Below are 26,827 nucleotides of genomic sequence, written 5' to 3'. Positions count from 1 at the left end.
TGACCTTCTTGTTACATGTCTGGTTATCTGACCTCCTAGTGACATGTCTGGTTACCTGACTTCCTAGTTACATGTCTGGTTACCTGCCCTTCTTGTTACATGTCTGGTTACCTGACCTTCTTGTTACATGTCTGGTTACCTGACCTTCTTGTTACATGTTTGGTTATCTGACCTTCTAGTTACATGTCTCTTTACCTGACCTCCTGACCCCAGAACTTGGCTTCACACATTGTACCCATGTCGGGAATCGAACCCGGGTCTTCGGCGTGACGAGCGAACGCTTTATCCACTAGGCTACCCGATCGCCTATCTGAAAACCTGAATCTAAATATTTGAAACATCTGAGGCGCGAGGCATCTTATTGTTTTTATAAGGTATTTGTTTTTTTCAAATAAACAGCTGACAAAGGCATCGGCGTACATTAACCTTTGTGGGTTATACGGAAAAAAGTAGGCATGGAAACACATTGCGATTTGCTTCGCGTGTAGGGTCTTGAAGACAATTACGTTATGCGGGATGAGTGACGACCTGTTGGTTGGTTTGTTGTTTTACGCCGCACTTAGCAATATTCCAGCTATAGGACGCCGGTCTGCAAGTAATCGAATCTGGACCAGACAATCCAGTGATTGATGTCATGAGCATCGATCCACGCAATTGGGATATGATGACATGCATCAACCAAGTCAGCGAGCCTGACCACCCGATCCCGTTAGTCGCCTCTTACGACAAGCATAGTCGCCTTTCACGGCAAGCATGGGTTGCTGAAGAGCAATTCTACCCCGAATCTTCACGGGCCGTGACGACTTGTCTCTTGTGAAACCAGGTTCAAATATCGCACATTTAATTAATGACTTTTAAACCCTTCGAAGGGTGTTTCGAACACCTTGTTTTCCCCATGTCTAAATCGTGTACACCAATGGAAGAACGTGACTGTGCTTTAGATAAAGTTCAATAAAAATAAATATATTCTGAAATTAAATAACCTTACAAAACATATTCATCACTTCGACTCTTCGATTCACAATTTGCATGTGCATGTTCATGCACGGATGTTTGCTCGTGTTTGTTGGGAGCATGATACTCACACACCTGTTTTTTTCTGAATGTGAACAGCATACAATTATTGTTTAGTTTTCAGGTGCTCATTACAACACTTTTGTTCAACCATAAATAACGCTTCCGCAGTGCCACGACTTGCTGAAATTAATGTATACGTGCAGTGGATATGCTGCAAACAGGAATGGCTCAAAACGAAATTGTCAGACATTTAATATACATCGAAACATAACATAATCTTTTGGAGACGCTATCTACAGCAGGGCAACATCCATGACATGCCACGGTCCGGTCGTCCAACAAGACAACCATATTCGGTTGGTGCATCTACGGAATCCCCAACAGAACCTGTCTTGGGATGAGATGGGTCGCTGCCTACGACAGGACCGGAACCTGCTGGTAATGCCAGATCATTTGGGCCAATCTTCGGTTGGCTTTTGGAACAACACCCCACAGGCTGCTTTCAAACATTTGGTGTCTTCAATGAGCTGCCGCTGCCTCGACTGTTTCAACGCAAGTGGTGGTCACATCCGATATTGACATTGTTAATTGAGTTGCTACACCACTTCTCTTTTGGGGTTGTCGCTCTGTCTCCATCTACCAGGTGAGGGTTTCGTCAATGAATTTGTAATGATAAAACATTGATCAGACGAATGAACGAATATTATATTATTTTCATAAACATAACATTTACACAACTTTATATAACGCAGTTACCTTTTTCCCTTAGTATAAACGAAACCACATATTCATGCTTATTAACCATGAATACAAACAATATCAGTTATTTACGACACAGTCGTGTCAATGGCATCTTTGCGTGAAATGTCCGTGTATGAAACCACACATCCAAGCTTACTCACCATGAATAGCAACACCATCAGTTGTTTTAATCTTTTTTAATTCATGACTTTTACGTGTCGATTAAAGACATCTCAATGGAATCTATGCGTAACATCTTATGAATTACTGCGGTCAGCCGAGGCGTGCTTCGGACATAACTTCCTGCTTATACCAGGAAAACTCGACATGGTGATTATTGTTTTAACTTGTTTACAACAAAGAAATATGATTTGTTTGTTTGTTGTTTAACGCCGCACTGAGCAATATTCCAGCTACATGACGGCGGTCTGTAACTAATCGAGTCTGGACCAGACAATCTAGTGACTTGACATCATGAGCATCGATCCACGCAATTGGTGAGGTGAGATTATTGCACTTATATAACGACGTGCATGCACGTGTGTGTGGGTAGGTGCTTGTACTAGTCCGGACTGATGCCGATTTATAGTGCTAGCTCACTGAGATACCATGCCGCAGTTCAACATGAATACCCCACTCAGACACAGTATACTGACTCCGAGCCGACCAGTCCTTGTTTAGCCAACAAGTACCATCTTTTTACGTCTTTTGGTATGACGCGGCCGGGGACCGAACCCCGGACCCTCCGCTCTCCGGGCGGACGCACTACCACTAGACCACGGAGGCGGTCCCACGCAATTGGGATACGATGACATGCATCAACCAAGTCAGCGAGTCTGACCACCCGATCCCGTTAGTCGCCTCTTAGGACAAGCACATTGTCTTTTTACAGCAAACATGGGTTGCTGAAGACCTGATCTATCCCGGATCTTCGCGGGTCCAAAGTAATATGAAATCCGTATTAATAAAGCTCCGCGTCAAGGCCGCCTGTGTTGATTCGCAGTTCACTTGGTGTTTGACGTCATGTCACAGTATGTTGTAACAGTAAAACACTGAAGGAGAGTGAGTGAGTATGGTTTTACGCCGCTTTTAGCAATATTCAAGCAATATCACGGCGGGGGACACCAGAAATGCTGAAGGAGAGGAATGCTTGTGTGTGACCCGTCGTGCTTACATGTTGGTTTGTGAAATATTAAGGCAGCCAGGGAGGTATTGAGTAAAAAAAAAAAGACGTTTCTTTGCCCAAATTCAACAGACGTTGGGCCGACGTCAAAACAACGTTTGGCCAGCCTAAGAGGCACCGTTGGCCCAATGTCTGAATGCTTGCTGGGTATAATAGCAAATAATATATTTTACCAAAGCCACGCAACAAAGTATGTATTCTTACGGTGTTCCCCAAAAGTAAATATGACAGCAGTAATAATTTAAGAATTAATTATTTTTAAACTTTTCTCTTATGTAAATATTTCTCGTCTGCTGTCTGCCGGGTGGGCGCAGCTAGTTTGCTTTGAATGTTTTCCAGTAGTATCATGGCGTGTGAGCTTGATGTTCAAGAAAAATGGTTTACCATGTTGAAATGCATGCCCTGATATGGTAGTGACAAACCAGAAACATGATTCAGGCGAATCTGGGATGTGAACCCAAGATAATAGGTTTCTGGGGCGCCAAAGGGGCACAACTCTGCACAGGAGATTGCGGTGATTTAAGAGTGGGCCATTTTTGTCTCCTCTCCATTTTTTACAGATAAACATAAGGAAGATATTGTTGATAAAAGGGACCACAGTTCTCCAAGAAATTACTTTGTTGTGGCATAAATCTCAAATTGTTCAGGTTTCATCTTGTCCTTGTGCTATTTTGATATTTGTGTTACATTAAATTCCAGTGTGTTTAACTTTGGGGTTTACAGAAACTTCGCCCAGACTCAATTATTTACAGACCACTGTCATATAGCTGGAATATAACTGAATGTGGCATTAAACAACAAACAAACAAACTAGCAATTTTTCAATCAATCATCAACACTGTATCTTCGCCAATGTCCACTGCCTGGAGACTGCATTGAGCAGATAATTTGATCGATGTCTTCCATTAAGATTATTAGGTATGTGTATGTTGTATCTTTATTACAGATTATGTACTACTTTCTAAAAATGCAATAGTGTCATCCCAGACACTCCCTGAGACCAAAAACCAAAACACAGAATAACTTGTTTTAAATATATTTATGATATAATTTCATTCATAAAACAGACTGGTCCATAAATAAAATTTCCCAGTCTTTTGTCCTTAACGTTAACATAGGAGAACATAATGACAACAAACTTCTGTGTTCCCTTCATCAAATTATTCCAGCTTGTTGCTTCTGATTCTGAGCTTCAGTCAGGTATGCCATTATCTCTTCATCACAGGTCCTGTGGCTGTCCCCCCAACGATGGCCCTGACCTGATCATGTCCCTGACCTGAACATGTCCCCTGTCATATTGCCCTGATGGCACCCTAATCTTCTCAGTCTCTCTGATGCCTCAGTGACCTGAACATGCTGCTCTAATGGCTCTTCAATCAGAGAAGAAAAATTCTGCAAAGTCCAGCTGACTGCCTCTGACGATCTAAAAGACCTATCAGAGATGCTCTGCACATAAGTGCTACATTACCAAGAATTTTTGGTCTGGTCTGGTTGAATAACTTTCAGAATACTCAGAATGCCATCACAGAAGCATTTGGTGAGCTCAGCAGAACTCTACCATGAGGGACATTGCCGACCTGACCTTGGAAGAGGTCAGTCCACATTCAGCCCAGGGTGTCATCAAGTAGTCCTAAATTGGTGACATTACCATGAGGAGGTTCTTGCCAACATTACCCTCAACATCCTCCTGTATTCTTGGAGGTATCTTATCACATTCAGTCCAGTCACTTATTGACTTACAAGCATTGATCATCACAAAAGTCCTCTCCACAATAACATGGTGGGTCCAGAGACAGATTCAGCCTCAGTCCTGTCTATCACATACCATATAATCATCCTGATATGTTCACTCTCTTTCTCTCCATCTATTTCTCCATCTGTCTCTCTTTCTCTCTCGCTCACACACACACGTACTGGGTCCACGGGGCAACATTACATGAATGTCAACTTTGACATATGCAGACTAAAATGTACTAGTGGTCAAATCTTTTGATTTGATATAAGTATATATTTAAGATTTTAATTCACATTGCCCTAAGTATTTTCTTCCTACAATAATGCTAGCAATGACAATGTTCAGCCCTCCTGATTTACACCAAATTTAGTCTATCCTGCTGGCGTCATCGTCTCAGTTATCATCCTGACATTGATGCAGAAGTCAGACAATCATTCTGTTGATCCTTCTTGTACTGACAAGGAAATGTTAGGACTGTGTTCAGTCTATTCTGCTGGCATGGGTGTCAAAGCTAGGTCTTGGGACCTATTCCAGTTCAGTCTACAGTGCTACATTCTGGGACTGAACACGGATTCAGTCTGTCCTGCTAGCACTGATGTTTAAGGGAGAATTTGGAACTGTGCTCGATCTATCCTGCTAGCATTGATGTAAAGGCAGATGTTAGGACTGAACATTGACTCAGTCTACACTGCTAGCATTGATGCACTGATCAGCAGTTGGAGCTGAGCAATGCTACACAAAGTCACAGAAGCAGTTAACAGAAGCAGCCCAGAAAGACAGCTGATGTCACGACTGCTTGCAGGATCCGAATGCAAATTTACTAGAGCTCTTCCCTTTTCTTTTCTTTGGCTTAGAGTTGGACTTGGAGTTCTCTGTCTGTCTTGTTGCCATATCCTGCTTGTCATTCAGTGCCCCTGCATAGACAAGACATGACACAATGTTAGTGAGGGACAGGTTTGACTTCGTATGAGAATTTGTTTTGTTTGTTTGTTGTTTAACGCTGCATTCAGCAATATTCTTGCTACATGAAAGCGGTATCTAAATAATAAAATCTGGACCAGACAATCCAGTGATTGATATCATGAGCATTGATCTATGCAATTGGGATACGATGACATGCATCAACCTAGTCAGCGAGACTGACCACCCGATCCCGTTAGTCGCTTCTTACAACAAGCATAGTCGCCTTTTACGGCAAGCATGGGTTCTGAAGACCTAGTCTATCCCGGATCTTCAAGGGTGTGACAGTTTCCTGAATAGGCTGCCAGAAATTACGAGGTGAAAAGTGACCTCATTTTCTCAATCTCAACATGCTCAAGACAAGTTAAACAAGCTGTTACATAATATCACTGAAAATCTCCACATTTTGAAAGAATGCAAAATGTGAGTAACAACAGCATTATAAACATCATAGCATGTTAACTGTGAAGCATAGAAGTTGCAGCAACCCTGTTCACATACGAATAATATTAACTCATATTTCATAGCCTCATTTACAGTTCTACACCCAAGCATTATTATTCAAGTTAGGGGGCTAATAGAAATCAAAGACGCTTACCACTTTCTAAAACACACGAGCAGGGGTAGGGTGCTGACAAACCTAGAAACTTAATCTGGGTGAATCTGGGATTCAAACCCACAATTAAAGGTTTCTTGCACACCTGTAAATGATGCAACTCTGCATAGCCAGTTGTGGCACCTGAAATGATCGGGCCCCCGAAAGTGTCTTATTTCAATACATCAGCAATATTTGAAGTCCGACCCAGTGGTGATCTCCATAAATGGAGGTTTTACATCATGTTTGTAAAAAACAAACAGCTGCTACATAAAATAAAACTAATCGTTATCACTTATCAGATAGATATAGAAGATAACTCTTGATATCTAAACAGCCATAAAGTTTTTATATTTGTTTTCAGTTATCTCAACCTGCAATCATATTGCCATTATTAGGCTTAAAAAATAAAAGAATTGGTTCTCAGGCAATGGTATTTGAAAATATAGTGCAGGCGGGCAGTGTTTTTTTGTTTTTTTTGTTAACCAAACTGATATGTAACCAAGTAACGGTTGTGTAACAAAATAAACAATTGTGTACAATCAATCTTGGAAAGGGCTCCCTTCATAAATGTATTTGTTGATGAGTAAAATAGTGGAATACAGTATTTGACTACTGTTGGACTTGGAATATTTAAGGATTTTTTTGTTTTTGTTTCAAATGGACATAAAACGAATCATACAGCAAACTTGATGATGCGGGCGGTGCCTGAGAACCAAGACTTTTATTTTTTTAGCCTTAATGAGCTGTTTCAAGTTGGCTGTACTGACCTTGACCTTGATGATTGCCTGCCACAGTGACAGCGCTCTCCAGTTCTTCCTCCTCTTCTTCCTCACTTGGTGTACCGAAGTGGAGATCCTCTAAATATGGCACCACAGTCATACTCCTCATTAAGTCGCCATCCGAAGACGCAGATAAAAACACGCGATCCTCCACCTTGGCGTGTTTCCGCTTGAACCACCTGGAAACAGACCAGATATCAGATGGTAAGGGTACACAGCACAACGAAATTCCATCAACAAATACCGTCTTGATAAACCATTACCATTAAGTTTATAAGAATGCTTCTAAAACTGTTGATGGGAGGAGTTTCTCACCATGCTAATATTCTCCTTTTTTATGGCCTTCTTACTGATTTGTGTGCAAAGATTTCAATATAAAGTATCCTCTGTATGCTTAGTAAGAAGATAACTATACTCTAACCCTAACCCTGTGTTTTTAAAGTAGAGCCAGTTTATCAGTAGAGTTAACCATACTAAATTGAAAATGGAACTGCATGCACAGTGCAAGGTTTCAAATGTCAAATTTAGTGCAGTTAAATCTACAGGTAACCTAGCCCTACATTGAAAACACAACAAGTTTATCTCCTTTCTACCATAACTAAATAAAATGCGAACTCTTTGGTGTCAGCAAATATATTGATTGAAGCGGCATGGGTTGAGGCCAATGTCTTGAGTGGGTTGTCGATCTGAATAACAGCTTTTAAACAAAATATGTTCAGTCTTTTACACTTTAATACTTCACATGAACATATGACAGGCATAACCTCTCTGCTGTCCCCAAAACTTGAAATATATTCTCTTTGTAGATTTCTATCGTGTTATCCACACAAAATGCGTTGCCACACTTCCTTTGAATAGTGGAGTAAAAACAACTTTGCATTTTGTAACCTATAATTGTCTATATAATTATTAAAAAAGTCCCCAATTAACACTAAGGTAAAAAGAAGTACTATTCTATAAATAAATATAAGCTTCAGTGGTGATGCTGACGTCAATTGTCTGTTTTGCTCAGAGATGGTTTATTGTGACTTGAAACCTCTGATTAACCAATCAGAATCAAATAACTTTCATACTCATGGAAGAATAATGATTGAACCATAATATTTTCTTTGCTTGCTTGTTGTTTAATGCCACACTCAGCAATATCTCAAGCCCAGTCCAGACAATTAAGTGAGCAATATTATGAGCAACAATCCACGACATTGTGGTACGATAACATGCAAGCAACCAATCAACGAGTCTGACCACCCTGTTCATTAATCACCTAGGTTGCCGAGGACTTATGCTAAGCTGGAAGCCCAATGGGGTCAAACCATGTGAAGTGCAAAAATATAGCTGACACTGCATCTTCCTGAGGCAAGGGAGTTAACTGACTATAAAAGTCCAGTTTCCACCCTTGCCAAATTAGGTTGAAATTTTTTAGTTATATTTTGGCTGGACTAACGAGTCTGTGTATAGTCTAATCTGACGTGCAGATTTTGTTTGATTGCAGGATTTGCAAAGCATGTGTACTGCCAACTTAGTAATCAACAGATATTTTCCAAATCTTTTCATGCTTTTAATCAAGGTGCTCACGTGATCTGATGCACTTCGCGAAGTAAGACCCATTCTATTACAAAATAGATCTTGGTTATCAATCAGATCGTATTCACTGGGCGACACCATTTTGTTTGAAGCAAATGCATGTGATATGAGTGGAGTGAGTGAGTGAGTGAGTGAGTGAGTGAGTGAGTGAGTGAGTGAGCGAGTTGGGTTTTACGCCGCTTTTAACAGTATTCCAGTTATATCATGGCGTGTCAGCTTCATGTGGGAGGAAAGCCCCAAGTGATGCAGATCTCAGACGTTTACCACTTCGGTGCAACCCTCGTGCACGGATATGGTGCTGACAAACCTAGAAACATAATCGGGGGGAACCGGGATTCGAACCTACAATCATAGGTTTCTGGCGTGGCCAAGAGACGCAACTCTGCACAGCGAATCGCGGTGCCTTATATGAGTGGTGGAATCTCATTGGTCAATAGGAAGGATAAAGAAGGGATATAGCTCTCTGGCCACTGTTCAGTTACTGCAGGTCTCAACTTACTGGTGTTGCCTGATCTGTGCTATACTGAAGCGATCACTCGCTTTGTACGCCAACATTCCTGCAACAGAATGAAATGAATGCATGAGTCTTCAAGTAGCACAATTGCCCACACACTGACCTACAACAAGCTACCACTGCCACATTTGTCACTGAACATGACAGACACACATCATGGTACTGATGAACTTCTCTATACTCTCTTACAAAATAAATTTGAACAGGACAAAAAGTGAGGAGTGAGTGAGTTTGGTTTAATGCCGCTTTTAACAGTATTCCAGTTATACCATGGCATGTCAGCCTAATGTGGGAGGAAAGCCCGAAGTGATGCAGGTCTCAGATGTTTACCACTTCGGTGAAACCCATGAGCATGGGTATGGTGCTGACAAACCTAGAAACATAATTGGAGCAAACAGGGATTCGAACCCACAATCATAGGTTTCTGGCGTGGCCAGGGGACGCAACTCTGCCTAGAGAATCGCAGTGCCTAAGACGACTGGGCCACCCCTGACCCCTCAGAAAGTGAGGAGGGCTCAGAGTATTTCAGTGATCAGGTTACATGATGGCATGTCAGCCTAATGTGAGAGGAAAGTGACCTCGGCCATGATTCTAAAACACTTGCTGAAAGCCACGAGCAGGGGTATGGCTGGTTGTAGGGACCTTCACGCCTCATCATGCTTATCACTAGTCCAGCATGCAATGACAAATTTAATATTTAAATTTATTTGCTCTGTTGCCAACTTTTGTGAAGTGTACTGGATAACCTTTTGTATTCTTAATTATCGCCATGGTCAGATTATTGCCATTCAGTAATGATAAACACCTCAAGCCTATTCGCTACCACTTGTTTGTTTGTTCGCTTGTTTGTTGTTTAACGCCGCACTCAGCAATATTCCAACTATATGACGTCAATCTGTAAATAATCGACTCTGGACCAGACAATCCAGTGACATCATGTGCATCGATCCACGCAGTTGGGATCGATGACATGCATCAACCAAGACAGTGAGTCTGTCCACCTGATCCCTTAGTCGCCTCTTACGACAAGCATAGTCGCCTTTTACGGCAATCATGGGTTGCTGAAGACTTATTCTAATCCAGATCTTCATGGATGTTGCTGCCATTAGTTTATTTGGGAAGTTGCATCACCATCTCTCACCTCACAGTTACTTCCCTTGGACCACAGATGTTTACTCACACAAGTGTTCTTGGATTCAACAGCTATTTTGACAAGTCATTTAAAACAAGAATGAAAAAAATGCTTTTCTAGCAAATGATTGTTCCAATCAACAATTCCATATATTAATTGTTAAGCTTTCGCTAAACATAGAGCCGACAAATCTGAATAATAACAAATCGGACATTAGTCTGACGTAACATATAAACACAAGCACCTACCATTGAGGAGTTCCTTTAAACTCTCGTCTACGGTGTCAGGAACTGTGAACTGGCCTTTACCAATATTCTCGAACAGTTTATAGATATTGTCACCTTCAAATGGATATAATCCTGTTGTTATGTTGTACCTGAAAGAAGAAACAACAAGAAAGTGAACATCCTTCCGGACAAAGACAAGAAAACAGATTTATTATGTTTGCATTTAATGATAACCTTTAAACAAGAATGAGGTGTGTGTGTGTGTGCCTGCCGATTTTATAGTTTTTATAGTGCTAGCCCACCGAGATACCATGCCTCAGTTCAACGTGGATACCCCACTCAGACACAGTATACTGACTCAGAGCTGACCATTCCTTGTTTTAGCCCCTTAATGCGAAGCACCAGGCAGGGTAACAACAAGTACTATCTTTTAACATCTTTTGGTATGATGCGGCCAGGGATCGACCCCAAACCTTCCACTCTCTGGGCGGATGCTCTACCACTAGACCATGGAGGCGCAGAATGAGTGAGGGATTGTTGTTTTACGCGGCAGTCAACAACATTTCAGCCACATCGAGGCAGCAGGAAAAAAATGAAGATGGAGCCTATTGTTCCAATATTACCAAGGCATCAGTCATGGTTTGTTTGCTGCATTTAATGCTTCACTCAGCAATATTCCAGCCATACAACGGCAGCGTGTAAATAAGCAAGTCTAGGCCTGGCAATCCAGTTATTGATATTGTAAGCAAATAGCCACACCATCTGGGCACAATGACACGCTATCAACCAAGTCACTGATTTTGACCTCCCGAGATCCAGTTGGTCACAGTGTTTGAATTATTTTAAAACCCCAAAAGACAGTAGGGCAGGTGACTCATAAATGTTGCCTGCTCATCTTCAAAGTTACCTGCCCGCGTTCAGACATCATAAATATTGAAAATTCGGAAAAAAACAAGAGACAAATTACATCTTGATTCAGTTGAAATAATGCAAACAATTACTTGAGAATCTACAAGGAGTTAAGCTAAAACTGAATATATAAATAGTCTTAAAATTATCTGCCAGAAATTCGGGCAGGTGGGGGACAATTTCATCTTGCCCGACAGAAAAGTTACCAGCCACGGGCAGGTAGTTATTTCAGACACTGGTCGGTCACCTCTGACGACCAGTACAGGTTGCTGGGGACCTTTTCTAACCTGGACTCCTCACAGGGTACATCAGTGAGGCTCCAGCATACTACTGTTCAACTTACAATGTTACCCCTGAGGACCACACATCCACCTTGAAGCCAGCAAAGGAATCATCACCATTAGCTATCTCTGGGGGTTGGAATGCTGGCGAACCTTGACTTGTCTTGCAAGTATCATCTTGGGAAAATACATCTAATTTCTGCAATGGAAAATTAAATCTTTAGACAATGTATCACAAAGGGTCAACGAAGAATATCAACTTTACTGTGTGCTACATCTTCTGTAATCTGGCAGCCACTGCATCCGGGAATCAGGTGTGGACCCAGGTATTTTTGACAATTCTTCCTTTTTGTGATTGCTTTATATATATGTTTATGAAAAGAACAAACACATGACATGTATTAAATAAGATGCTGTTTGTCACAAGCCAATATGAAGCCATCATTTAAATATTTACTCTTGCCTTATCTTTCCTTGTTGAGTAATCGTCAATGTTCATACAATGTGATCATATCCCATATAAATGGTCTAATCAAAGGTCTATCTGACAAATTCAAGATAATTCATCTAAAATTTCAGGTTTGTGCAACAAGTCTGAATTATGTCATTCTGTTACCAACACAGCAAATAGGTATGTCATTAATGTGCATCTCACCTCTGCCACGCCCAGGTCTGTGATCTTCAGAGTTTCATCAGTGGTGAGCAGCAGGTTTCCTGGTTTGATGTCCTTGTGTATGATGCCCTGACTGTGCAGGTACTCCAGACCCTCCATCAGCTGACAGAAGTACCTGCAACATCACACAGTAGGAGGAGTAAGGGTTAACACAGTAGCGGTAGGGGTTAACAGTAGCAGCAGGGTTTAACACAATAGCAGTAGGGGTTAACACAGCAGCAGTAGGGTTTAACACTGTAGCAGTAGGGATGACAGAGTAGAAGCAGGGTTTAACAAAATAGCTGTAGGGTTTAAACACATTAGCAGTATGGGTCAACACAGTAGCAGTAGGGTTTAACACAGTAGAAGTAGGGGTTAACACAGTGGCAGTAGGGGTTAACACAGTAGCAGTAGGGTTTAATACAGTAGCAGAAGGGCTTAACACCGTAGAGTAGGGGTTAACACAGCAGCAGTAGGGTTTAACACAGTAGCAGTTAACACAGTAGCAGTAGGGTTAACACAGTAGAAGTAGGGGTTAACACAGTGGCAGTAGGGGTTAACACAGTGGCAGTAGGGGTTAACACTGTAGCAGTAGGGTTTAACACAATAGCAGTAGGGTTTAACACAGTAGCAGTAGGGGTTAACACTGTAGCAGTAGGGATTAACACAATAGCAGTAGGGTTTAACACAATAGCAGTAGGGTTTAACACAGTAGCAGTAGGGGTTAACACAGTGACAGTAGAGATTAACACAGTAGCAGCAGGGGTTACTACAGTTGCAGTAGGAATTAACACAATAGCAGTAGGGTTTAACACAGTGGCAGTAGGGTTTAACACTGTAGCAGCAGGGGTTAACACAGTAGCAGTAGGGATTAACACAATAGCAGTAGGGTTTAACACAGTGGCAGTAGGGGTTAACACAGTGGCAGTAGGGGTTAATACAGTGACAGTAGGGGTTAACACAGTAACAGTGGGGTTAACACAGTAGCAGTAGGGGTTAATACAGTGGCAGTAGGGGTTAACACAGTGGCAGTAGGGGTTAACACAGTGGCAGTAGGGGTTAATACAGTGGCAGTAGGGGTTAATACATTGGCAGTAGGGGTGAAAACAGTGGCAGTAGGGGTTAATACAGTGGCAGTAGTGGTTAACACTGCAGCAGTAGGGGTTAACACAGTAGCAGTAGGGGTTAACACAGTGGCAGTAGGGGTTAACACAGTGGCAGTAGGGGTTAATACAGTGGCAGTAGGGGTTAACACTGCAGAAGTAGGGGTTAACACAGTAGCAGTAGGGGTTAATACAGTGGCAGTAGGGGTTAACACTGCAGCAGTAGGGGTTAACACAGTAGCAGTAGGGGTTAACACAGTGGCAGTAGGGGTTAATACAGTGGCAGTAGAGGTTAACACAGTAGCAGTAGGGCTTAACACAGTGGCAGTAGGGGTTAATACAGTGGCAGTAGGGGTGAACACAGTGGCAGTAGGGGTTAATACAGTGGCAGTAGGGGTTAACACTGCAGCAGTAGGGGTTAACACAGTAGGAGTAGGGGTTAACACAGTGGCAGTAGGGGTTAACAGAGTGGCAATAGGGGTTAATACAGTGGCAGTAGGGGTTAACACTGCAGAAGTAGGGGTTAACACAGTAGCAGTAGGGGTTAACACTGCAGCAGTAGGGGTTAACACAGTAGCAGTAGGGCTTAACACAGTGGCAGTAGGGGGTTAATACAGTGGCAGTAGGGGTTAACACTGCAGCAGTAGGGGTTAACACAGTAGCAGTAGGGGTTAACACAGTGGCAGTAGGGGTTAACACAGTGGCAATAGGGGTTAATACAGTGGCAGTAGGGGTTAACACTGCAGCAGTAGGGGTTTATACAGTAGCAGTAGGGGTTAACACTGTAGCAGTAGGGGTTAACACAGTGGCAGTAGGGGTTAATACAGTGGCAGTAAGGGTTAACACTGCAGAAGTAGGGGTTAACACAGTAGCAGTAGGGGTTAACACAGTAGCAGTTAACACAGTGGCAGTAGGGGTTAACACAGTGGCAGTAGGGGTTAATACAGTGGCAGTAGGGGTTAATACAGTGGCAGTAGGGGTTAACACAGTAGCATTAGGGGTTAATACAGTGGCAGTAGGGGTTAATACAGTGGCAGTGGGGGTTAATACAGTGGCAGTGGGGTGGAACACAGAACACGAGCAAATGCTTTAATCACAAGGCTACCCCGCCCCCACGAGGGCAGACAGTGACATCATGAACAGACATGGATCTTCTTATGGTCCTTACCATCACACAAAGTTTAAGCCCTGTGCTCTGTGGTTCTGAACAAAATCATATTTTGCTGTAAAATTGGATTTTTTAAATATGTTTACACACATCGTTTGAAAAAAAATAGAATGTCTTCATAAGGAGGAAATTGCATGCCAAACTTCAGCTTTGTCAGTCAGCATTAGGAGACAATACCAAAGAGCATGCTTAAAGGTCAAAGCTATTTCAACTGCAAAGGTCAGTGTCTCAGGGTTACTGGGTGTCACATGGTCATGAAGCACTGAAATAGTCTGTCACACAAACAGAGACTGCTCTTTGAAGTGCTTGCCATGACAACGGAAGGAGAGGACCAGCCAAGGGGTAACTGACAAACTAGTCAAACTGTCAAAAACACAGATCTGTCGTCATGGACAGTTCACGTCTGCTTCAACTTGTGTTGGTATTTTTCCTATATCAAAATGTGTAGGATGGTTAAACTTTGCTCAGACTATCATAGCGACAGCCTCTCCCAATGTTGCTTGATAGTTTTCTTTAAGTCAAGTTTGGTTTTTCATGGCAATCAACTGCAAAAGCCTACTTTTTGTCAGGTCTCATTGCATGCAGATAATGGTGGCAGGCTTGTTTCCAGTGGTGTCAAAGATACGGTCTTCAAACTGTGCAACTACAATGATTCTTATTAACCATGACAGCATTATAACTCTGCCGACACCAACTATTGTCATGATTATGCTTTAAATGTTGAATCAAGGTCAAATTCATTATATTGCAAAACATGTTACAGAAACGTCAAGAGTGAGTGAGTGAGTTTGGTTTTACGCCGCTTTTAGCAATATTCCAGCAATATCACGGCGGGGGACACAAGAAATAGGCTTCACACATTGTACCCATGTCGGGAATTGAACCCGGGTCTTCGGCGTGGTAGGTGAACGCTTGAACCACTAAGCTACCTGACCGCCCCTATAAACGTCAGGAACCCACTAACTACACTTGCAAGTTTCAATACATTTTGAAAAGGTTGGATCACATTTTTGTGTGTACATTTTAGCAACACTATACAATGTTTTTATTCATACAATGTCTGAGAGAACACTGAATAACAGATATCGGGAAAGTCAAAGGTTGCAACCGTATCAAATAGTTACCATGGTTACCCTGGGATCCATTATATCATGTCTGGGTCCCCAAAGTCATTACCGACTCCCTAGGCGGCCTATTCATGAAGCCGTCTTAGCGCTAATGAAACCAAGTCAGTGTTAGAAATAGACATCGGCCCGTAGGCCCGAGGCAAACAATCTTGTTCTCGGGCTGAGAGGTTTAAATTTCAGCAGACCTTAGCAGGTTATTTAAGTAATTATTTGTTAAGCATTATTTAAGTAATGTGATAACATAACTTTTATATTAATAAACAGTAGGATAAGACCATCCAAATGGTGTATGACATGTCTAGCAAAGATCTTTTCCAAGGTGATAATTTCCTTGATAAAATGTAGGCTTCATCTATCACTACAGAGTGTCTGGGGACTAGGTGTGATAGCAGTAAAAGCTTCTGGTTGACTGGTTATGTTTTGTATTTTATATTGCAAGAGTATATCTCCCTGCTTCATCTAAAATGTTTGGGCCTACAGTTTTTTGACTTGGCCTACAGTTTTTTAAATGTGCTGGCCATTAAGGCTCTCAGTTTCCTCTGCTGAGTTTCAGACACTGAACTAAGTTATTTTAAGTTTTGGATAAAAATTAAGACAAGGTCACGTCTGTCTTAGGAGCTTATGACAAGTACACTGGCAGCCAAAAGACAGTATATTGAATCATTCGACAGTATGGGTCTACTGTATTATTTCTGACCACAAAGCTGAGTGGTTCTCACTGGCACTTTCAAAACAGAACAGATCATTGCAAACACCTATGAAACATTGTATTTACCGATTATGACTTATTGATGCCGTAACAAGATATAGCTCAACAATCATTCCATACAAAATGTTTTGTAAAACTGCCCCATAGTTAAGGTATCATAAGGACCAGTAGAAATGTGCCATTTTTCTCGTCCTGATAGATAGTTTCCCTTTTGCTAGATGTAAGATCCTAAATAGTAAGGGTGGGAAATATTACCAGTATATCGGTAAATTGAGGTTCATTCTTTCCTCGATACATATCACAATATCATTTTTTCATGTTCGATATATCGAGTGATTTCAAATTTGGATTTTTATCATGTGTTTAATGTTAAATACTTGCCAAATGCCTTCGCTGCCAAGGTGCAAGCATCCTGGGCCCCAAGATGGCTGCTTATTTTTTTAATGAGTAAATATTATGTTGTACCAGCATCTTGTTTTGTTCCGTTTATGAACTTAGTTCATACCTTAATGTATCAGATTGCTTCTGAATTAAATTAATTTAGAATTATACAGTATATCGTGACACATATCTCAATATGGCCTTGTGTATTGCAAAATATTGTGATCCACTTTAAACCTCCAGTACCCATCCCTGCTTGTACCAAATGTTGACAGTTTACATACCGGAGACAGCTTACAGGATATTAGGGATGGGTCGATACACCAACTGTGCGATCCAATACGTATCATGATGTCTTGTTCACAATCCAAACGTATCACGATACTTGTATGTGCTCTTATCTGTGGTGCGTAAGCCATCTTTTTAAGGGACAGGATTGTCAAATACCTGGCACACTGACGATTTACAGCTGGCAGTGTCAAGTATGGTGCAATGGATGTTAAAAAATCAACGATATTTTAGTATTTGTGATTACATTATCTGTCTTGTTTTTGAAAAATCTTTTGTTTTAAAAAACATCTTTTCCCGTGAGGTCACGTGATAACCAAATATGGGATATAGTCTCGATCCAAATATTACAACGCATATACTTGAGCAGTTACAACTCATGAATATCAATTAGACCGTTCACTACGTTACCAGATCGTTATTATAACAGAAATAAACGTATGTTTTCCATGTAATTTTAAAATATTATTTGTTAATAATTGACCGGTAAATTAAACAATTTAAATTTAAACAATTCATAATTCATGATATTATGAATACATAACAACTTGTAATGTGTGTGAAAAATTGTACTAAAATACGCTATTTGCAGGGGGCGTGGCCTAAATGCAAATGTCCGATTGGGATTTTAAACTTGCCGGACCCCTGCTGAAAATATTTACTTTTTCACCACTAAATTTCACTACTAATTAGTGTTTGGTGTAACAGTCATTAAATAAACATTTAAGGTATGAATCAATAATTTTTACTTTGTGTGCAACTGTGATCGATACTTGTATCGGGAAGTAAAATATCGTGATCCACCGATGCATTGGTGCATCGCACCTTCACTACTAGATATAACAAGAAAATCCTGACCATATAACAATGAAACATACAAGCATACAGAATATTTACAAAGTTCTATTATTATTTCTTTTATGTGAGTTTCATTAATAAAATAGCAGGGCTCTTATGATACTTGCACCAGGTGCATGTTGAAAAGAAAACCTAGTTGCACCAGACGGAACCCAAAAATTCATCAACATGATCAAAGTTGAAACTTAGATGCATAAACTAGTCTAAATATTTAAAATCTCAGATCTTTGACGACTGTATCACAATTTAAATAAATTAATGACGTATTGCTGCAAAACACAAAAGGAACGTGCACGTACCCACAGTTTGATCACAAAACACAGGGGTTAGTGGTGTAGCAGTAGCCCTTACAACATATAGCAAAACCCTTAAAAATGGCAAATTTCCACTAGTCCTTATGATACCTTAACTATTGGGCAGTTTTGCAAGGTTGGTTGGTTTGTTGTTTAACGCTGCACTCAGCAATATTCCAGCTATATGATGGCGGTCTGTAAGTAATCGAGTCTGGACTAGACAATCCAATGATTGATGTCATAAGCATCGATCCATGTAATTGGGATCAATGACATGCATCAACCAAGTCAGCGAACCTGACCACCTGATCCTGTTAGTCGCATCTTACGACAAGTCTAGTCGCTTTTTACGGCAAGCTTGGTTTGCTGAAGACCTATTCTACCCCAGATCTTCACAGGTCAGTTTTGCAAGGGCTACAGGACTAGAGCCAATTTCTAATGCTGTGTAGTATGGTACACAAAGCTTAAAGGTATTGAATGAGTTAAAAAATCTTTGTTCAGTTATAAAGTAAGGATAAGTCAGACACTAATTTGAATTTGTTTTACATGCACTTGGTGCTTGGTGCATGTAGACATAAATATCAGGTTGCACTTCTTAAAAGTAGGTTGTGATGGTGCATGTTGATTGTAGCTAAATTGAGCCCTAAATAGTCATCTGTGATTTTCAATGAAAAAATGTCGTAAAATATGAGACCCTGTATATATCTGACTTCGTATCCCAATTGTGTGGATCGATGCTCATGATGACGATCACTGGATTGTCTGGTCCAGACTCGGGTTATTTACAGACTGCTGTCATATAGCTGGAATTTTGCTGAGTCAGTGTTAAACAACAAACAAACAAACAAACAAACAAACAAACAAATCATGTGGATTGGACACTTTTGGTGGGTCCAGACCTGATGCCCTGTAAGCATTTGAATGACTTCCCTCATCCTGAAGGAAACTTTGTTCTTGAAATTTCTAAAGAAGCATTTCTCAATAACAGGATGAACAGTCCTGACTTCTGACATTCTGGCTTTTGTGGCTAGTGCCAGGAGAAACAAGGTTTCTTGTGTCTGATGATCGAAGTCAGCTTTTTCTAGCGGTTCATAAACATCACTGGTTAGATGTTGCAGCACTATGTTACCTTGTTTAAATCCCAAGCTGGGGCTCTAAACTTTTTCTGTTGGACCTCAACATTGTCGGATTACATTAGGGCTATCAGTTCAGAAACCTCAGCGTGTTGTTCTCCGTTAGCCATGGCTAAGACAGAACTAATGGCTGCGAGATAAACTCCTACGGTTGAACCCTTGAGATATCTTGAGCTCTGTAGAGAACACAAGAATTCAGCCACTTGTGGTGAGGTAGCTTTGGCTGCTGTGAAACTTTTTGCTCTAAGGAACTGGTCAAATTTCTTCCACTTGTCATCATACAAGTTCTTTGTGGTTCTAGAAAGTGCTAAGGAACTAAGACTGCCTTAGCTGCCCAGACAGAGTAACCTTGTCTTGTGACATAGTTCGTAATATGCTCCATATGTGAAGCTCGTAAAGATCCGGCAGTAGATAAACTTGTTTTGAGTGTTGATGAAGACACAAATTTGGCCAGATCGTGAGCTTAAGAGTTGGCTTTCCTGCTGTGGCAACGAGGTCTGGGAACCGTGTTCTTGCCGGCCCATATGGGGCAACCCAAAGCAGTTGAAGGTTCTTTGTTTGAATGATCTTCAGCAAAACCAGTGGTATGAGCTGGTGGGGGAATGCATAAGTGCGAAGCCCCTCTCAAGATATTGCCAACACACCAGCCTGAGGGTCTGGTACTGGGGAGACGAAGGTAGCAATCTGTTGAACATGGTAGCAACAAGGTCCACCGCGATGGACAGCCTCCTTCTCTTGTCGCCAGTCGAAATGCTTTGGGATGGAGCATCCATTCTGTTGGCCATGGTACTTATGGTTTGGACAGGGCATCTGCTAGAACATTGGACGCTCCTTGGATGTGACTTGCTTTGATTTTCAGATTTAGGCTGTCTGTAACTCGTACAGCTGGAATGTCCAACTCAGAAGGGTTTCCAACCTTGTTGTGATTCGAAAGGTTTATGTTGAAGGTCACAGTTGAGTTGTCGGAATTTATAATTAAGTTCTAGCCTCTCAATAAGACATTGCTTGAATTACTGCCTCAAACTCGAGATGGTTGACGTGGAAGAGCTTTTCCTCTGCAGACCACAGCCCCGACGAGTCGAGGTGGGTACCACATCCATGGAGTGAGGCATCTACAAATAGATGTTGATTGTATTGAGGCTCGTTCAAGTAAGTTCCTCCGCAAACGTTTGACTTGATTGTAAATCATTTCACATGTTTTTTCAGGGACATGGAAAGGCCAAAGAAAGAATGTCTCGACATTGTATAAAGTGGTGCTATCGATGCAGTAACCTTTGCTCCTTGAGGCCGACATCAAAGAATAGTCTTCATCAATCTTCAGGGCCCGCAGGAAGGTGGCTCTGCTGTATAATGGAAACTTCTTGGCATTGAAATTTGGTGTCGGCAAACCCTGGGTACGGGTAGCCTTGGAAAAAAGAAGCATCAATTCTTTTGGCTATCTGTGAATATGCTTGATCGGTGGAATTGTCAAGGTGTCGATATCATCTACCTTGATCCAGTACGACATGCTTGTAGGAGTATTGCTGGAGGTGACGAAATGGGTAGGCCATCAGCAACCCACATCAACATCAAGTGATCCTCATAGATGGATGAAAAATCTTCAGACTGAGGTGTCTTGCTTTAAAGTCAGGTTCAAAGACATCCTCCTCTTGGAGGAGGCATTAAGTGTTGCAATTAGAGAACGATGTGGCGGCTGGGGAACCCCTTCAGTGTAAGCCGAAGACGGAGAAGACAGCGTCGAGAGTATGCTCAGAGGCTGCTGCTGTTGCATGCTGGTTGAAGAAGAAGCAGATGCAGAGTGCTGCGGAAAAAGAGAAGGCTGCGCGAACTAAGATTGTTATATGAAGGTAAACCGTTGTGCGAAGGTCTGTGGCTACGTGAAAGGTTGAGATTGTGCGAAAGTCAGGGGTTTGACAAACGTCTCACACTACGCGCAGGTGTCTTTATTCCCGGATATGTTTGACAGGGAAGGCTTCATGGAGGCCAATAACTTCGGCATCATGGAGGTGTGAGACTCCAGGAGGTCAAATGGGGACTTCCTTTTCTTCGCCAAAAATTGGAGATTCTTGCCAGGGTCGGAAGATGAAGTCAGAAACTTCTTTTCCAACTTAGCATCCAAGACGCCATTCAGTAGACAGTGGACACTACAACTGCCGACAGATGAAGTCTGGGCTGAGATGACAGGGGCGGTCTGTGACAAGGGAAGATCAATCTCAACTAAATCTTCTATGTCAAAACTGTTATTCAAAACCCTTTTCTTCATCTGAAGTAGGGGATGGTGAAGTCTGACGCTCTGATGACATCTTCTCCTCATTCTTCTTCTTCTCCTTAGAATTTAGATAAAGAGGAGCGTGAAGAATCTCTCCTCCTCCTGTCTATCTTCTTCCTCTTGATATATTCAACAAATTCTTCATCAGCAAAGGGGAAGCAGAAGTCACATGCATTGTCTGCAGTACAGTTTTGATGCGAACAAGTTAGGCAAATGGTGTGTGGATCGCGAATAAAGATATGCAGACGGCACATGTTTTCATTATGAAAAAAAACCCAGGAAAATTCAAAAGGCCAAAAGAGAAAAATTCCTTGCCAAAATTCAAAAATAATCGTTGAATATGTTGAACGAATGTTTTGGAAAGGTTATCTGAACCAAAAGTTAATCGGAAAGGCCAAGTTGAGTTAGGATGATCGGACTACAAGAACACAGAAAATTCTCAAACAGCCTGCGGGGGCGAAAATAAGGGAGTGATGAGACTGGTTGGTCATGTGTTTCCGGTCATCTTCCCGAGGCAAGTGAGTTAACTGACTATAAAAGTCCAGGTAGGCTGGTATAATGGAGTTACATTTTGGCTGGACTAACGAGTCCACGCATAGTCCAATCAAAATCACGCAACGAAATTGAAATCCGCTTCGTAAACTGTAATGCAGATTTCGGTCAAATGCAGGATTTGCAAAACATGTGTCAACAGATATTTTCTAAATCTTTTCATGTTTTTAATTAAATGCTCACGTGATCAGATGCACTTCACGATGTAAGACTCGTTTTATCACAATATAGATTTTGATTAGCGATTAGAATGTCTTGACTGTGCATCGCCATTTTGTTTAAAGCAAATGCAAGTGATGCGAGAGGTGGAATCTGATTGGTCCATAGGAGAGACATAGAAGGGACATAACTTGTATTGCCACTGGTGGTGCTACGATTGAGCCCAGGAATTCCAGCATAGTTTGCCAAGGGTGGAAACTGGACCTTTAAAGTCAGTTTACTCTCTTGCCTCGGGGAGATGGTTTCCGGTGAGAGGGGTGAGTTTGGGTGAACATGGTGAGATGCTTTCTGTTCATTGGGAACACTGCACAAGACATTTTCACTACATTTCGGGAATAAGAAGAGATAAGCAAATTGGTATGATTCAGGATAAAGTAAAATTAAACATTATCAACTGATATCATCTGAGTTAAGCTGACTTCTCACCTATGTGCTTGCCAGAGTGGGAGCTTCTTCTTCGGGGCTTTCTCCAGCATTTCCTGCAGCTCCCCAACACAGTATTCCATTACTAGGTACCTGTAACCAAGGCAACACAATATATAAATACTGCAGCTCTCACACACAGTATTCCATAACTAGGTACCTGTAACCAAGGCAACACAATATATAAATAAAGCAGCTCTCCGACACAGCATTCCAAAACTAGGTACCTGTAACCTAGGCTTCAGTGTGGGGCATGATTAAAGCCTCAGAAACTCCCTGGAGTCAAGCAGATGATCATCTTCCAGAGCCAAGGGCGTTAACTAACTATAAAAGTCAAGGGGTGCAACTTCACTCTAGCTTACTTGCCAGAGCCAGTATGCATAATGTTAAAGGTATCCTAAGGTCTTGTAGTTGTAGATTTTCAGGCTTATCAGGGTGTGTTACATAGTTGTTAGCACTATCAACATGATAAGGGCTAGATAATGTTTTTATATTAAGTTGTATCCCTGTTTCGCTAATGCGATACAGTTATGATTACATGAATGTAAACAATGGAAACATGATTTACATACAATTTCTGTTTTTCTTCATTCTGTAAAACATCCACCAGGCCAATGATGTTTTTGTGATGAAGTCGTCGTAAAAGCATGATTTCTCTGAAACATTTACAAAAACAATAAGAACACAACACAATATTTTCTAAGCACAAAACACAAAATTATTCATGACTTAATTAATGTGACTTAATGATACATAATATTCTGTTTACTCTCTATACATTGCCTTGTAATATATATAGAAACTAAGCTATGTTCATTTGTCAGAAATTAAAACAAAAGCATTAGTTTTGCACCATTTGATATATTGTAAACAACAGCAAGTGGTTTCCTATATTCAGTATGATCATGATCATGCTGGTGAATCTAGGAATTATTGGAGGTAGATGATCATTATTTTGTTTGTTAACTCAGCAAGATTCTAGCTATATGACAGTGGTCTGTAAATAATTGTCTGGATCAGACAATCTAGTGTTTGACATCATGAGCATCAATCTACGCAATTGGGATACAACATGTATCAACCAAGTCAGCGAGTCTGACCACACAATCTGCCTCGTTTAATTTAGACATGGAAGGATGGATCAAGTTTTTTATCACTGTGAATTCTCTCTGAGATTAAGGCATCTGGAAAGCCACAAGTCAAAACCTCTATCAGCTTCTGTTCCTTGAGGGATATTTTATAGTCATTGATATATTATCCCCGTATATTTTGCAGCAAAATTAATTTTTTACTTGTAAATAATGTGAAAGCGTAGTTTGTCTGGTTGCATTTTTCGAGTGAGTGAGTGAATGTTTGCATTTTCTACCGTTCAGTCAGTCCGTAACATATGAAAAATGAGCATTTAGCAGGCCCATCACTGTCAAGCAAATTGATTTAGCCTGCACTGATCTCTCGCTTGAGCATGAAGTTGATGGGCAAGCTGCAGCATGCAGATTTATTTAGCCTCTGGGCAATGCATTACCTTTAGGTATCCGGTACTTTCCTGTACCTTTTCTGCTTTAAGATCTCTATTTGGTTAAGATATCAACTTCCTATCTTTGTATTTCTATATGGTAGGGGTTCAAAGAGCAGCACTTATTAGAGCACATAAACATGAATAAATTTGACCGGTGAAGATCCGGGTTAGAATTGGTCTTCAGCAAGCCATGCTTATATTATAGTGAGAGGCGACTAATGGGATGGGTGGTCAGCTGCGTAGATCAAGGTCATGATGTCAGCCACAGGATTGTCTGGTGCAGACCCAATTATTGACATACAGCCGTCATGAATAGCTGAGTGCAGCTTAAAACAGAGAACAAACAATACATAAATCATGTATATGATGTAACATTCAATTTTGGGTGACTGAACAGTTCTCGGTTACGAGTACCTCAAAACAAAACCAACAATTCTTATTATTATGATTTTGATTAAATAACTTGTGTCATCGAGGCTGTCAATATACTTCTACCTCTGGACATTCTGCTCCCCGTTTGGGATTTTCCTTAATTTCTTCTTCTTAAAGATTTTCACAGCCCTCCTACATAGTGTGTGTGTATCTAGCACTTCTTTTACTTTTCCGTACGACCCTTCTCCCAGCATGTCTCCCATGAGGTATTTGTCTATCAATTTGGCTCGTCTGCGTCGAGGTTCATATATAATCTGGTCTGAATCCACCCGGTGAAAAAATACATCCAGTGGTTCATCGTCATTGATAAAGTCAATAGGATCCATATTGTGCAGTGCACTATGTCGATAATCCTCTTCGAACGCAGGAATAGTGTCGACAAGTTCATGGTGAGCCATCGTTCAATGAAATGTGCTTGCACTTGTTGTTATTCTCATTACATGTTTGGGAGTAACAATCCTATGATCTGAAAAGGAAATGCGGCCATATTGACTCTAATGATATCGAGGTTCCTTGGTCACATGATCACTAAAGGGAAGCAACTTCGCTCGAACGGTTATCGTTTTATTTACAAATGTGAAATACAAAAAAACAAGTTCGAGTCGTCATATCGCATTGATATTAATTATATTTCTGGGGAAAGAAACAAGGCAAACAATTGAAAGTGTTTGTGTGTGTGTGTGTTTGGGGGTGGGGGTGGGTGGGGTGGGGCGGGGGGGTACTTCGTACCCACTGTTTCAGTTTAAAGGCCACAGGCCCAAGTACAATATAAATACATGAATTATGTACAAAGTGGTGGTACTGTATCAAGAGGTACAGAGTGCAGTTAATGTACAAATTAGAATTATAATAATGTGGACATAAAGATAGGGTATATTTAGCACATAATGACAAGGTTTCAATGTTAGAAGTATTGTAGTTAAGAGGGAGTACTCATTTTTTAAGTTATTGTTGGAAAAATTTGTGTGTCTTAAAATATCATAAGTTGGGCAAACTAACAAAAAATGTATCTTCTATAATATTTTGACCAAAAGGACAAAATCTAAGGTTTCCAGGTACACCCTCCCGTCTACCTATATTTTTCATAATTTGTAATTCTCTAATTCTTAATAATGTTAGAAATCTCATTTGTTTTCTTTGGAGTATTTGAAGCAAATATGGTTCAATTGCGAAAGTTGACTTTATAGTGGAGTAAAATCTAAATTTGAATGCTCATTTAACTTTGAAAAAAGATATGGAACACTACAGTCTCAATCAGTTTTATTCAGTGCTTAAAAGGCCACAGGCCTATAGTACAATGCGTATTTACATGTAGGTGACGTGGTTGTTAACTAACAATTCCGTTTCTATGTGACATGGCGTGATAAACATATGTCGACAGGTTACATAACATAGTATCATTAGATGAAGTTAAAAGATCTACACTTATGGTCATTCGGGTGTACAGAGTAGAAAGATGGCAAATATTTATCACGTAAATGTCTGTAAGCTTGACATACCAGGAGAAAGTGAAACTCAGTAGCTGCAGTAGTTGAAGATTTGCCAGCACCTAGAACATATTTAAAATATTTTACATGAAACTGTTTCAATGCCTCCCCTTTATGCCAACCCCATACCTCGGATGAATACACCAGAACGGGTTTTATTTGAGAAACAAACATTTTTTAAGAGAACGGCGGGAGCAAGATTTTGTACTTTCGACTGCAACTGTTTTAAAGGAAAAAAGTAATAGAGGTTTGGTGATGACCAACCAAGGGACCTGATCAGGCGAATCTTGAATTAAAACTCAAGGACCTCGCTGACGAGGTAGAAGTCAACCTCGCCCGCTGGGCCACCCACATTCACCCACAGGTTTCATAATGTCCCGGGACGACGTCATTAGAGGTGTGTGAGTGAGTGAGTTGGGTTTAACGCCGCTTTTAACAGTATTCCAGTTATATCGCAGCGTGTCAGCTTCATGTGGGAGGAAAGCCCGAAGTGATGCAGGTCTCAGACATTTACCACTACGGTGAAACCCATGAGCACGGGTATGGTGGTGACAAAC

General features: G+C 41.0%; 1 protein-coding gene across 1 annotated transcript; it reads right to left on the bottom strand.

Annotated features, from left to right (window-relative positions):
* Window positions 1–3,965: 3,965 nt before the first annotated feature.
* LOC124142189 (serine/threonine-protein kinase STK11-like) lies at window positions 3,966–25,298 on the bottom strand. The gene is made up of 9 exons (XM_046510495.2): window positions 24,847–25,298; window positions 23,408–23,491; window positions 22,839–22,928; window positions 12,316–12,448; window positions 11,723–11,859; window positions 10,492–10,619; window positions 9,097–9,154; window positions 7,002–7,192; window positions 3,966–5,590 (listed from the first exon to the last, which is right to left on the bottom strand). Exons 1-9 carry the CDS (start codon window positions 25,179–25,181, stop codon window positions 5,463–5,465), a joined length of 1,284 nt encoding a protein of 427 aa, XP_046366451.1. The 5' UTR covers window positions 25,182–25,298; the 3' UTR covers window positions 3,966–5,462.
* Window positions 25,299–26,827: the final 1,529 nt, after the last annotated feature.

The sequence above is a fragment of the Haliotis rufescens genome, unplaced genomic scaffold, assembly GCF_023055435.1.
Source record: "Haliotis rufescens isolate VD_foot unplaced genomic scaffold, xgHalRufe1.0.p SCAF_2, whole genome shotgun sequence".
Classification (NCBI taxonomy): Eukaryota; Metazoa; Mollusca; class Gastropoda; order Lepetellida; family Haliotidae; genus Haliotis; species Haliotis rufescens.
This window is presented reverse-complemented; position numbering and strand designations above follow the sequence as displayed.